We start from the raw sequence: 15,660 nt of genomic DNA on the forward strand, positions 1-15,660 counted from the left end.
TGCTCAATATACAGTATGTATATGTATTAACCCAGTGTGGCTATCTCCTCCACCTCCATGCTTAGCCCAAGGAATTGAATCGAGTAAACATACGTGTGTCATACTATGCATAAGAAAGATTCCTTCATTCATCCTATAACAATATTATGCAGACTGACAAACCCGTAAGTGTATGAACGTCCAGTGCATAAACGCACAGTGCGATAAAGCCATATGTCATGCAAATGCCTTCTCAAACTCCCAGGGTTGTGATGTCTTCAGCTTTCCCTGAGCCTGCGGGAGGGTCAGAGGTTGCGTCTGCGGTTATCCGCACGGCCGCCCTGCTGGCGGGGCAGGCTAGCACTTGACCCTGGCGTGTTTGTTGGTGTCCGGGACTAATGTGGTGTCTGGTCATCCAGATTCCACATGTCTATGCCACTTGACCCATCACGTCCTTTGACACCTAACACCTGTAGCATGTCCAGGGCTTCCTCTTCTCCATAACATTAGTTCCATTTGTGACAACCTGAGCGTTTTTAAGCTAGCATATTCTGTGTATCTATACTACCCAACAAATAGAAACTTACTTTCATAACTGCGTAGATACTTTTGATAAAAAAAAAACTTGTATCCTCTCTCCAACTTTGAGGGAGTTGTGGATGAGTTCTGTTCCACAAAACGTTGCCAACAGTGACATCTGTCGATGCTCCCTACTCTCTACACTCCTAACTAAGTGAAATGACCCGGAAGTAGTGGAATCCATAATAAATAACTGGTCTAATTCTCTAAATACTTACGAAAGGTTAGATGATTCCTTTCGTATCTCCTTAGGAAAGGGAAGGAGATATGACAGACCCACAATTCCTTGCGGCACCATCAACAACCCACTTCTTCACGGCTAACCTGTCAGAAAGACCGGGTGTTGTACGGAAAACGGTGTAGCCCTACGGTGAGTTTCCACATACAATAAAAATCGTGCGGTACTACGACCAGTCGATTATCAACACACCAGCCCAACAGATGGCGGTAATGGACTAAGATTTCAAGCTACCAAGGAACTCAAAAGAAGAAGATGATTAGGTGATAATGTCGGGAGAGACATCAGAAGCATTGTCAGTCGCTTGCAATGAAATGGACACACTATTTCGGGGTGTCGCGGATTTATCCATTTCATCTGACCCTCCTCGTGTTGAGAGTCACCATCACCTGACCACATCCCTGGAGGAGGAAGATTTCACACTAAGAGATCTGTTAGAGCTTCCAATTGAAATTTGTGAGAGGCGACCCACATGTTTACGGTGCTGGTGAGCAAGTTAACTGTCTGCTTATATTTTATAAACCTTGGAGCTTGGGCTGAGGTGATCATTTTTAGCGATGCATTGTGTGATACGAATGGTACGATTCCGGTAGCCAAAGTAAAAATTACGGATCAAACTAAGTAAAAGAGGCAGTGAGTACGAAAATGCCTACCTAACACCAACACCTTACAAACGCCAACAACTGCACAGTCGGCACTAAATAAAGGATTGCTAGCACGATACATCATGGGCAATCTAGTACAGTTTAGAGACGGTTCTTTCAAATCCGTTTAGCCGGTTAATTCGTTCCTTTAGTACTTAATTTCGGTCCTCTCGTTCGGGAAAAGCTAGCGTGCTATGCCGGTTGCTTTGACCTGCAATAGAGATGGATTTGGCGACTGCTGGCAACTTTGGCAACACCAGCCTCGTTTTCGTCATCGAGCGATTGCAAAACATTACCTTTCACCGATTTGTAAATAATGTGACGTTTCACTTCATTTTGCGTTAGCGGTGCCCATGTAGGAATATCATGATGGACCTATGTAGCCCCTGTGTCTTTCCATTACATGGAAGTGGATGTTCTACAGATCCAATATTATGCAGTTCAGGCAACGCCATGCTTGAGCAAACCGGTGCTATGCCTATCGCTGTGGTCTCAGTTAACAGTAAAGTTTAATTGTAGTAGTAATAACAATAGTCTGATCTATCTATATTATTTAGCCAACTGGCGGGTAACCACTTAAAGTTACAAATAGCCTAGGCCTACTGCAAAATCGACGAGTCATCATAAAAAAGACGGACTACATTGTATCTCTAGAGTGGTGTCCATGGTTACTCTACAATTACATACTTAATGAAAACTCCCACTTTTAAGTGATTGTACATAAGCAGCAAAATGAGGTTGAAGTATTAAAGTGAAGGTACTTATTTGGTTCCTCTGATACCTGAATATGACATTACATTAACAACACTGAAGTATCAGCGTGTAAGAGCATATAGCTGCTGGAGGTGGAACTAGTTTGAACTACTAGTGTGTGTGTGTATGTATGTATGTATGTATGTATGTATGTATGTATGTATGTATGTATGTATGTATATAATGGACACCAGATAAAGCCAGATCTTTGAAAAAAAAATGTAAAGACCACATTTGTCATAGTCAATGGGTCATACTCTCAATACTGTTTTATGGTACATAGCTGCTTCTGAATGTTTTGGGGGTTGGTTGTTCCATTGTTTAGTGGCAGATGAGGATGTTCTTGAATTTGGAGAGGTAAATGGTGTGGAGAGAATTTTTGCTGCGGCACGGACAGTCTGTACATATTTGTGTCATTCGCACTGCACGGAGACCGCATGCAGACTGCGTCAGCAGAAGTATACCACGGGCTTAACGCCTGGCTCAAGGCTCCGTTGTGCTTCTACGACTGGGTTACTGTGTGGCCATGCAGTCGCTTCGATGCAGTCGTGAACCTTTGGAAGTTCTCCTTCGGTTGGTGGGAATGTTTGTATTCCTTCAACGATGAGTGGTAGAGGTGCTCATATTTCCTTACTTTCATATTTCATTTTGTTGTGAGATGAGGGAATGAAACCGCAAAAGTGAGATTCCGGAAATGATGTAGTTAGTGGACCAATCACAGCCCTGCGGTTCTCCGTGCGGTCTCCATTGTCTCGACGGATAGTAAAAAAAAATTGGGAGGTGCACGTCAGGCCACGGAGAGGTGCTCTCAGGGGGTTCGCAACAACGCAGAGGGCTCTGCATGTCTGCGTACAAAAACCCGTTATTGTAACTGAAGAATACATCTGAGGGGATTTGCGAGGTGTCTGAACCAGCTATCTAATGTTAGCAAGGTAACTACCCACAAGGTAAACAGCTCGCTAGCGGCGTGATTGGTTGTTGACCTGTCAATCTCACTATAAACGTCTCCGCTATCAACACAACCCCATGCGCCAGACACACCCTCTGGCATCCGTCAAGCAACGCATGTTGTCTGAGCCATTGGTAAGTGACCCATATACATTTAAACGTAGTCGCCGCATTGCCCGCTAAAGTCTATTGGGTGGGATATGTTAACACGTCCGCCATGTTGGTCGGGGCAAAATGATGCAAGTCAATGGGGAGCTGCAGTTATTTGGGGCTAAAAAGCTCCCAACTTAGCACTGCGACTTAGCAGTTTCTTAACCGATGGCCATATATGGCATTTTATATTTAAGGGTTTATGATCTACATTTAAAAAATGGTTTGGTAAATTGGAAAATAAATGAGAATTTATTATTTTAGAGAATTAATACTCCATTACTCAATACTCATTAGAACTCCAATATCAATACCATACTGAGAAAGTGGCTTAATGACTAATGTGAAATTTTATAACATATTCTAATATCAATAATTCCCTTGAATACAGATTATGCAGAGTATGGTTGACCTGTGTGCGCTCTAACCTTAACCTAGGTAATGTGAATAACGGTAACTGAATGTTACCACGTTGCCAGCCTATTCTGGTGTTCAACCAACCGAAGATGGCACACATCACCCGCTACTCATTGAGCTTCACTGGCTGCCTGTAGCTGCTCGCATTAAGTTCAAGTCACTTATGCTTGCTTACAGAGTGATTGCTGGTTCTGCTCCCACCTACTTAAATGCTCTTGTAAGGGCAAATGTTACCCCCAGGATGCTGCGCTCGTCTAATGAGCGTCGTTTAGCACTGCCGACTGTGCAAGTACGGCAGTCCAGACTATTCTCATTTGTAGTTCCATGTTGATGGAACGAGCTGCCTAGCACTACCAGAGCATCACGACAGTATGGCCAAACTTGCTTGCTGTTTTCACACTTATCATGGCCTCATAAGGCACAGAGAGGCATGAGAGAGGACCAACTGAAACTAGCTGGCTAGTTTTAGCATTATATTTTGGCCATGAGTGCGTTTCCTTCAAAGTTCTATTCTATTAATATTTTTAGTTTATTTATGATTTATTTTTTTACACTGACAAAAACTGCCATTTGCTCCTTTTAAAGCATGCTTACACAGGGTTTTTCCTGGGTCAAAATGGGTCTTCGGTGCTCCAAAAAAAAATGTGCGCGCTGCGCGCGCAGTCTGTGTTACCATGTCACCTGGTAGCTTACATTTTACCATTTCATAAATAATGAGAATATGCTTCAGGAAATCATTTTGCTTCCACTTTAGATTGACAATAGTCCAAGCCCCATGGTGCTATCATGTATGGTTCAAAGATTATTAAGGTTTACCTCTTTACATATATATGCAAACTACTGAAATGTATATCAATAGAATCTAGAACTAACCAGTGGTCAGAAATGGAACACACAAATTATGAAAATCAAGTTTATCTATTATTACTATTCATTTTTATTATACAAACCTACATACCATTATTTTTGTTTTTATTATTAAAACTGTCCACAAATATGTTTAATAGTGTGTTTAACTTCTATTGGCCCACCGATGGAGGCTGCGTTGGAAATCAAACTTTTGTCAGCATTTTGAGTGGACATTTCATTTGCATTTGTACAGGTGTATTCGTGCACGTCGGGCTGGCCCTCGCAGCGGAACGACAGTTTACAACCGCACCGGTTTATCAATGATAATATTAATTCGAGATGCAACACAAATATATCCGCTCTCCTCCGAACGAGCTGAGCTTTTATTGATAAACCAATGCGGTTGTCTGCCTCTCCCGAGGACCCGCGGTCTACTGGTACTCGTTCAAACGGGTAAACAAATCAAATAATAGCCTACACCTGTGTAGGTTCTCAACATAGCAGATATTGTAATACATTGAAAGCCATGAATACTGAAAATGGAATGTTATGCTCAAAATCACTGCCGACTGATGAAGTCCGGATCCATACGCAAGTTGAGTGATTGGCAGTTGGCCGCTCTGTCCATTCGCGCACCTCACAGTTGCGTATTGTTCAGACAAGAAGACACGCTTATCAACTCGATTACTATTGATCAAAACAGAACGAGGTTTCGGCTGTAGCCTATACTTGAAACATACTATTGAGACCATATTCGAACATGCATTGCACGCGTGATGAAGGCGCATCCCACCACCTGAGCGAAATAATTCATATCTATAAATAACAGGTCACCTTTATTTTTTTAACCAGATTTGTAAACAGGTCGCGATCAATATTTTGCAGTACAATAGGCTACCTTGGTTAAAAATCAAATTACGGTAGATGCATGCTAGCATTGCGCTAAATAATTAGACAGCTAACATTAATTAGTGGTGTTAACATAAAGTCAGTTATTGTATATGGCATTAATATTATTCTAAAACACCTTCACTAGTGGTTTTAACCAGATTTGTAAGCAGGTTGTAAACAACATTTTTGAAGTGCCTTGGTTTAAAACAGCTAAAAGCTAGCTACATTAAGTTGCTTGCTCAAATCTCAAATTCAAACCAAGTATTCTCTAAACTGGCAAGCTTGGAGCAGCCTCTTTTCAATGATTGGCTCAGGGGGTGGGAGGTGGGACAAGCTGCTGCCTTGAAGTCGACGGTGAGGGCTCAAAACACCATTAAGCTGAATTGCGCCATGAATGACAGCTTTTTTTTTTTTTTTTTTTATCGCAGACTTTTTTTGGTGCCTTAGGCGCTCGGGATTTGTTGTAGGCGCTCGGGAAAACGGCTTAGGCGCGCGCCCAAATTTTCTCTATGCAGGAAAAACCCTGTTACAGCTGTACTTGAATTCTTTAGCAACAAATGAAGTAACCTAACTTTATCCTTAACCTTTTCACTATAGCCGGCCAGAAAAAGTATGCCTTTGCCCATTTCTCCCTGGGTGTCCTTTGGATGTGTCCACGAGTTTATACATAGTTCAACATCCAGCAGAGGTGAGTCTCTCAGGTAGAGAATCTGGAGCCATAATTGCTAAATGACACAGAATTGTAGCTCGGACAATGTTAACGTGCAGTTTTTTTCTGTTTCTGTCTTTCAGGAAAGCAGAGTGCTTCGCACGGTGCCTCTGCTCGCTGCCTGTCTGCCGCCTGAGAAATGCAAAGTCTTTGTTGGACGGAGGTTCAGTGAAGAACGGTAAACACATTTTGTTTAATATACTCTTCTTATCAGCATGATCTTTTCAGTAATCTTTATGAAACGATACAGTCTTGTCCTTTTGCTACTGGAAGGTGTTTCAAATCTAGTGGTAACCATGTCAATGAGTGGAGGTTTTTAGGGATTCAAACAGTGACGTTTTTGTTCTGTTCAATAGGGCCCAAGGGCCGCCTGCACCGGAGGTGTTACAGCACTATTAGCCCCGTTTCTACTATCATGGCCAAATCCAGGCAAGCATGAGTTGCCCGATTTCTGGGGTATGTGCAATGACAATAAAGTTGAATCTAATCTAAAACAAAAAATGCAAAAGAGGCAAATATGCGATATATGAAATGGTGCGATTGTAAGGGTGTGTGTAATGACTAATGGATCTAATATCAACATGTTTCAGAACAAAATTCAGCTAGCTCAAATAAATACAATATTTATGGTTGTTTAATTAACATCAAATTACTTTACGATTGTTGAAGTTAATTTACTGCCTGCCTCCCTCAATTAGCATGCAATTCGAGCCATGGTGTGCTTTAAACACAGGCTAAAGTTAACTTCACTTAAATAAACAATTGAGACTAGCTGGCGATCTAACTTGAACTATGCCTATAACGTCCTCAGGCTACCTGTGATATGGATTGCTTAACTACTCTCATAGCCTACATGACAGTTTTAAGGAATGAGGGATATGTTTTATTCGAGTGTTAACTGTACATTCCACAAAACGAAATAAGAAACAACAAAGAGTCACTTTGGTTTCCATGACATTCCCTTATTCTGTTGTAGGTCGTACTCGTAGGTGCCTGGCATCCAGACTGAATCGCATGAAATCTCAACTTGAACTTGCCCTTCGCTTGTGAACTTGGTGACGTTTACAGCAAGGCGGCATGTTATGGGCGGGTTGTAGGGCAATACTGTGGGGCTATCCGCTCGGTAGTAGAAGAGCAAATATTTTTTTGTTCTCGCGCTCGAAGCCCCAAGCCATTAGCCCCAGTTGTAAAGGTAGCTCGAGCTCGCACTGGCCCTATAGTGGAATCACGGCTATAGGTGCCTGGTATTCAGACTTTATCGCACGATATCTCAACTTGAACTTCCCACCTTCTTCTGAAATGGGCGGATGGATGACGTTTACTCGACGGTGGCATGTAATGAGCAGGTTTTAAGGCAATACTGTGGGGGAGGGGGGGGTGTTTTTATTTTAGCACGTTCACTTGTTTTTGAGGCATTTGTAATGCTTGAGAACTAAAGAAACTTGAAAAAATCAAGAAGTTACGGGCATGGGCGAGCACCCCCGTAGCAAACATAGATGGGGATGAGGAAAACTCATCAAAGTTTGGCAAAATTTATAATTCTTTGGTCACTTGCCTTGGGTGTGGCCAGTGGACTCCATAGCACCCCTTAATGTGGCATTATGTAGGAATTGCTCATCGCTAACGAGATACTAGCGGCTAAACCTAGCGAAACCTCTTGAAATTTGCTTACTTTGACACTATGACAAACTAGTGAGTCAACAACTTTCCTAACACAGTCAAACATCAAGCAAGTGCAACACAAGACAAAGCAAGATGGCAAATAAGCTACTTACTAGTTCGGCAGACAGTAGTAACCGGGCAGCTTCAGGCAAACCTACATAATGCAGTAATATGCCTACGGACCCTGGTATGGCAATGGCACGGAGGCGATTCTCCATATTAGACGTCATTGTAGCGCCCCAATTTTTTTTAAGCTGGTATTTTAAGGTAAAACTGCTAATCCTAAACCTGAAGTACAATTCCTACATAATGCCACTGTAATATGTGTAAATGTGGCAACCACAAAGTTCCTTTGGTATTCTTACATTTTGGTGCTGGCATTGTGCTCACCAAGTATGACATGTTTTCCATTGGCTTGTATTTGCTCTGCCCAACAGGAAGTTAATTAGACTCCCTTGAAATTTAGATGGAATAAATTCCAGATGTATCTGATGATCAATTGCGAATGATACCTGAAACGAGGACAAAATGGCGGGCAATTGATTTGTTTTGGTGGTTTGATCAGCCTCAAATTGTCCATGGTTACTAATGGGCCACTCCAGATTACACCAGTGTGGCAATTATGAGCCATAGTTATAGCGCTCCGCTGTGCGTCGGGGTCCTGTTCGTCCCGTCGAGATTTATTTCTGATAATGACCGCTGGACTGTGCATTATCCTGTTTGTACGTTTTTTTTGGGGTGTACAAGAAAGTATATGTCTTTTGTCTCAAATGTAGTCACCAAAGAGTACAAATTAAGGTGGAACATTAACCTCCATGGGTTACATTATGTGCCATTAAGGGGTTGCCACGGCAATGAATTTGGCCAATGCAAACAGGAAGTGTGAGTTACTGTGCTCCTTTGGATGATGGGCGTTAAACTTTAAGTAGGTATTCAATAGCCACTCCTGATCACACCCTTTGAGTTTCATGAAAAATACTTTTACCACCACCTATAATGAAAAAGGTGCACTACAGATGGAACTAGAAGTATATGAAATGTGTGATTTGCCTCAAGTTTACCTACGTGGAAACATGAATGGATTGGACAGATTACACATGTGCAAACGCTTGGTTGAGGTGTCATTTAGGTGTTCTACCGTGTTGCATGATGCCATGGGAAACAGGAACTGTGAGCTATTCTGTGCTCTTTTGAAAGATGGGCCTTAACCTTAATTTGTTTACTTAACAGACATGGCTTATCATGCACTTTTGGCTTTTATGGACTGGAAACTACAGTCAAGTATCTTTAAAATACATGGTCATTTGTTAAACTTAATGCATCCAGTATACAAAAATCAACAAAAATGTTTACAGTATCATCACCTTAACAACAACAACAAAAATCAACCTTAAACTTAGATGTGTAAATACACAGAAACCTACACTTCCTGTCAACACAAAGATAAATGACAACCACATTAACAACATATTAACAAATATTTTCCAATTGCTAATGGTTGGAAAGGTTATTTTAAGGTAAAGAAATACAATGAAGATAGTCCACAAACAAGTCACTCCTGGTCACACTCATTTGCTTTAATGAGAAATAGTTATAATTGATAATGATTGATAATTGATTGTCATTAGTTATAATTGTTATTTCATGTGATGACCCATTCATACAGCAATGCTTCTTTGGTCAGCCTCACCTGCAAAAAATATTTGATACAATATTCATCACAAATGTTGTATTTGGTTGGAGCTAAGATGCACTATTGGTGTGTGGTCACTTTGTGTATTTGAATCACACATAACATGCACACCAACACAGTCATGTGTGTGTGTGTAAGAGGACATTTGGTTTGTTAGGAGGTATCGGATCAGAATAAGTTACTGCCAAAACTCTGCTACAACAACAGTACCACCATTTCTCCAGCTTCACAATATTAACAATAACTGATAAGATAATACTTTACCATTACTTCTACACTAGCCGATTAAACACAAACTACACCTTGTGGGGTTTCATCTGTCCATGTACAAAACCTTTGCATTTCATGATGTTAAACACACAAGTGTTGGAGACATTTTCATAATGGATACCTGTGTCTGTGAGTGTATGTATACCCAAATTACTATTCCAAATTTGACCATTACAACATCTCAAAGTTTGTGGTTACTATGTTACAGAACTAAACAAGTTCTACATGACTCTGCTTTGTAGGTAGTTAGTTTGCTAAAGTGCTAATGTTAGATAGTTGGCTGGCAGACGCCTCGCAAATCCTTTCTTGGGCCGGGAGGTACTCACCACCGCTCACTAGGAGCACCCCACAAGCCATGCTGTTCCAGAGGTATTCCAACAGTCATTTGGTCATGATTATTTAGGCCTTGATAAAGTAGCTCAGGTCAAAGTAGCTTTACACCTGCCCATCTCTCCCGCTTACCAGACGTTGACAAAATCAGTCAATACCTCATCTATGAGTGGTCATAATTGTTTGGCTCATTGGTCTACGAGCTTATACAGATCATTCAATTTTTTTAAGCTTGGTGTTGTTTTGTGTGTCAGATCCTGGGTTAAGATACAGTGCTAACAAAGTCTAAAAAAAACAAGTGGGTGAATGTGAATAAGTGACTGCACCAAAAGTATTTTCAGAAGTACTTACATTTTGTATTTCTCTGTTCCAGCATCGGCATTATGACTAGGCACAATTCACAATTTATACATTATACTTTACACAGTGTGTCCCGGTAGGGCATAGATACTATTCAACAATTGCCTTAGGTAACAGAAATCCTTGTGCTTTGGTTGATTCATGCTTTGCTAAATGAATAGGAATCCAGAACTGGCTGCTGTGTGCCAGGACCGTAGAACCCTTCTCCTCTATCCAGGGCCAGAGGCTCAAAACCTGCAAGATCTGAATGAAGACTTGATGGGAGATGAGCAGAACATCATCATCATCGACGGAACATGGAGCCAAGCCAAGGACATGTTTCTCAGGAACTCCCTCTTTCATCTTCCTAAACAGGTATGTCTGCTGCCTGTGCTATAAGCTCTGTTATTAAAACCTGACAAATTATGTTCTGTATTGTATGTATGTATGTATGTATGTATGTATGTATGTATGTATGTATGTATGTATGTGTATTATTATTTCTTGTGTAAAATTTGTGTATAATTCCATCAGGTGCAGCTGAACAGCACACCATCAAGTCAGTATGTTATTCGCACTCAACCCACTAACATGTGCCTGTCAACGCTGGAATGTGCAGCCATTGCTCTGTCTATTATGGAGAAGGACCCAGTCATCCAAGAGGTGAGTTTTGAGAAAGATGGCAAGAAGGTACAGAAATGACAAAAATAAGGTCATAAATCAAAGAAAGTCCTGTGTGTAAAGGTAGGTTTTGAGATAACTTTCAGTCCACCTTCTTGGCTGATTTTATGCTTAGTGGGGAGCCATTTTATCAATCAAATGAGGTTCATAACATTGCAGCGTTACAGCTTGACTGCTTCTTCGTTAAGAAAGTTTTGCCCAATTTGAAGCAGTGCTTTAAAATAGGCGTGGCTGTGTAAAATAGTTGTAGCCTTCCTTGTTAAAGATACCTTTTAGTCTGCACATATTTCACACTTGCCAAGACCAAAGCATTCACAGACTATCTTATGTATTATACTGTGGTGGCAGATGGTGTCAAGCATCTTCCAGCATCTTTTCAATTTAGATTTGTCGGCCCATAACATTTCATCATCTTCCCGTCTTGTCGTTTGCCTATTTAAGTCTTTTCCTTTCATTGGCTAGTCTCAGATATGGCCTTCTTTCTCATTGGCTAGTCTCAGATATGGCCTTCTTTCTCATTGGTTAGTCTCAGATATGGCCTTCTCTCTGAAATTCAGCAGCATTCTAGCAGCTCTTTACTGTTGAAGATAAGACTGGTGTTTTGTGGGTATGATTTATTTATTGACAAAGAGTATTAACTGCAGGGCTAGCCTGACGATGTCATACTCATAATTCTAGTCAGAATATGAGTCTGATGCCACTCCATTGGGCTGTGATTATGGGGCGTGTTTCAACCGAACCAGGAGAAAAAATGCCTCTTCGCTCAATTGGTTACCTACAACCAATCAGAACAACGTAGTATGTGACCAGGGCCAGCTGATAAATTAAACTTTTACCGGATCCCGTAGGAAGGAAGGCAAAAACATCTTTTCGATTGACAAATGCCTTGATCGCGTTTCTCTGTTCCTCTTTCAAAATGAATGCACTGTCAATGTCTAAATGGACTCGAATCTATACATTTCAGCTCTCCAGCGGCAGCCATGTTTGTTGAAAACGAATTCAACCCGTGTGTTGGTGACGTAGTTGATTACGTTACTGTTGATCATCTGTCCATCATCGTATAAAGCCCGCCTTGACAATTTGATTGGTCCGACCAGTTCTGTTCGCAGATAATTTCTCCTCAATGGAGCGACGCCAGACCGAACTTCCCGACTTCAAATGTTGTGGGCGGGGCTAAGTTCGGTCTGGTATCCAGGCTACTGCAGGGCTGCAGAAATGTCAAAAATCCCCATATAAACCGCGGTTAGCATGCTTTAGAGCACACGCACCGTTGATGCATGTGGACCTAGAGGCAGAGAACAACCATGGAAGGACAAGTTTCCGAAGAAAAAAAAACTAAAAACCGTTTTGACCCTTTTTAGACGATAATCACAATCCACATGAGCCGATGGTCCAGATACTGAAGTAAACCGAAAAACATCACATCAGTTTTCAGCTTTTTTTAATATAATAACTTTGATTCAACTAACATTATGGGCCATTGAAAGACAGGAGTAATGGTCTAGGTAGATAATCCATTCTAGCTGTAATAGTCATTTACAACATTCACTATGTTTGTAAACTGTTTTATGTTTGTAAAATTTTAAGAATTTTAATTTTCTTTTAACATTCAAGTGTGTGTGTGTGTGTGTGTGTGTGAGTGAGAGAGAGAGAGTGCGATACACCAAAAACAAATGGGCGATTTTAAAAAGTAATAAACCCAGAAATGTAATAGCTGTAATAACGTATTTCCCAGGACGTTATTACATTTGTGGGAAGGTTAAAAAATGTATCGCATCAAATGCAATAAGTCACTAGTATGCTGAATTTCTAACTATTACAACAGTTGAAAATCAAAGAAAATCATCACCATCTCATGAAATTTCCTGACCGTATTATCCCATTCTTTAGGTTCTTTCATTTTTAGATTGAGCGTATTAGGTCATGTCCATTTTATAGTTAGAGGCCAAGCTGCAAAAAGGCATATGTTCTTATTGCGTGCGTGCAGTCTAATATCAAATTGGCTTGTTATCCTACCATTTTTACGATCTGTATTATGGGGGGGGAAAAGGACTATATTTTGAGGAAATTTCATTAGATGGCGATTTGAGACAACATACTTTTCCAACTGATATAAAAGGTAGAATTTCAGTATGATTGTGATCTATTACATTTGATTTATTACAAAAATGTACTTTCCCACAAACCTCACAACTGTAATAGTTATTACATTTATGGGCAATTAGCTGTTGCGTCTGTGGGAGGCAACAGTTTGTGGGAAGTTATTACGCTAGTTGGATAATCATGTTTAAAAAGTGCAGATTTGTAGTACGCTTGTGGTTCATTATGTTTGTGGGTGTAACATGTGCATGGATATAAATGATGATAATTAAAAACCTTCTTAATAATTCTTCATAATTGTTGTCTGAATACTGCAGGTCCTTCTCAAGCCGTTGCGGGCCTTGTGCTCATTCCAGCTGGAACACGGAGCGCAGGTCCACCATAGCAAAGAGCACCTGCTGAAGACCGGCCTGTATGACAAACCACTGCCCAAAAACAAGCGCAAGATGAAGAGGATTCAGAAGCTAATTACCAATCAGAAGATCTGAGAAATTCCAGCATCAGATCAAATGAGACGAACACTAGATTTGTCAGTGCAGAATTCCTCACGTCTGTACTTCACATGCGTACATGTCACTGTCAAGACCAGCATCAACATATGCAACAAAGGAAATCACAAGAAAATGTGTTTATGTTGGGGGGGGAGAATGATTGATATGTTTCAGGGGGCACAGAAGTTAAAAGAGCAATAAGTGCCATATACCTGTTACTGTTGAACCGTATTGATAAATTGGTAAGAGGTATGCTTTTAGCCTTTTTTTAAGCTACCTGCAAAACCCATATAAATATATTGAGTATTTAAGAGCTGCTAAAGCTTAGAAGGTACGGGTAAGTATTGTATGACGCATAGACTTGCCTCCATGTTCCAGGTAAAGCTTAAAGCTTTGGAGGCTATGCCCACTTAAGTTCAAATCTACTGAGGCCCGTCTGTCATTGTCTTATGTTCTCCGTTGCAGAAGTTTAAAACCTCTCTTGCTTTTCTTTTGATGAGTAAAGTAATAAAAAGGTCCTTTTAATTTTGTACTTCAGTGTTTGTATCATGTATAAATACTTATTTGTATTCTTACAACATTTGATAATAATGTTTTAAATTTCAAATGTGTAATTAGTATGACATGCAATGAGGCTAGTTAAAATGGAGAACTATTTGCAATAAATTGACACACAGTGTCACACATTTAAATGCTCACATCAGAAAACTCCCCCTCAACATTTTAAGAGGCCGTACACATCAGAAGAAGATTACATTAAAGGGCATATTTTGTGTGCTTGGCCCCTAATAAGAAGCATTGTATATATCTTCTTTGTCGGTTATTATAGTTGTGAGTTTTTCTTATATAGGGGTCATTCCATGTGCAAAGTAATGGTATCTTGTAACAGAATCTTTTTCTTTTGTTGTTATTATTATCAACGCCAAGTAAAGGTCTTTTTACTCATTGTTCAAGTTGTGATTAGTATTTATTTACAACCTAGCAACAACCATAGCAACCACTATGAGCCACACAAGTCACGTGCGCGCCAGCCCTGTTCCATACGCCACCAGGCTTCCTCTCAGAGTGAGGATGAGTATGACTCCAGGGAAAGAATCCCCACCCTGCGTCCTGGTCAGTATGATGGTACCACCCCGTGGAGAGAGTTCCTGCAGCTGTTTGAGAGCTGTGCGAAGGCGAACCGCTGGACTGAAGAGACCAAGGGCATTCAGTTAAAGTTCTGCCTGGTGGGTGCAGCAGGGGCCATTGTCCACAGGAACCCACGGTCAGCTCAGTGGGATTACAGCCGCCTGGTGGAGGAGGTTGAAATTGCCTATGGCCCATCCTCAGAGCATGCCACTGCAGTGGCTATCGAGTTGAGACAGCGTGTCCACAAACCAGGTGAATCTCTCCATGTGTTAAGGGATTACACATATGAAAGAGTGTCTGTGGCCCACAGTGACAGGACTGGAAAAGAGCAAGATACCATAGGTGTAGAAGTTTTCACTCATGCTATAGGGCAGGGGTATTCAATTCAAATTCAAAGAGGTCCAGTTAGAGAAAATGTCCTCAAGCAGAGGTCCGGAACATCATAATGTCTAACTTGCGTTATGATTCAGAGCCATGTATATTAAAGTAGCCTAGTATGTATCAACATCTGTATGTAGTAAACAACTGACTCAAATCAAATAAAGAAAGTACATTCAGGGGCTCCATCTGTGGTTATTGAAACCACTTGTTTCGGCCCTATTCCCCTCTTTGTTAACATCTCCTTTATGGCCAGGTAGCTGTCCTCTCCTCTTGTACTGGTCTGTACTGAAGGGGTGTAACATCTAACAAGTCTTCACAGAACTCCTTCTTCCCCTTGTTGAAGAACCTTACATAAACTAACAGCTGAGCAGTGTCACACACATCAGTGGACTCAACTAGAGCTAAGCCTACACATGGTGTCTTATGAA

The 15,660-nt window shown here is 40.9% G+C and overlaps 1 protein-coding gene across 1 annotated transcript; it reads left to right on the top strand.

Annotated features, from left to right (window-relative positions):
- Nucleotides 1–620: 620 nt before the first annotated feature.
- On the top strand, nucleotides 621–14,671 carry dtwd2 (DTW domain containing 2). Its single transcript, XM_012830012.3, has 6 exons — nucleotides 621–1,283; nucleotides 6,046–6,136; nucleotides 6,241–6,335; nucleotides 10,634–10,826; nucleotides 10,986–11,114; nucleotides 13,550–14,671. The coding sequence occupies exons 1-6, from the start codon at nucleotides 1,066–1,068 to the stop codon at nucleotides 13,718–13,720; spliced, it is 897 nt and encodes a 298-aa protein (XP_012685466.1). The 5' UTR covers nucleotides 621–1,065; the 3' UTR covers nucleotides 13,721–14,671.
- The last annotated feature ends 989 nt before the right edge of the window (nucleotides 14,672–15,660 follow it).

This window comes from Clupea harengus, chromosome 12 (assembly GCF_900700415.2).
Source record: "Clupea harengus chromosome 12, Ch_v2.0.2, whole genome shotgun sequence".
In the NCBI taxonomy this organism is placed as follows: domain Eukaryota; kingdom Metazoa; phylum Chordata; class Actinopteri; order Clupeiformes; family Clupeidae; genus Clupea; species Clupea harengus.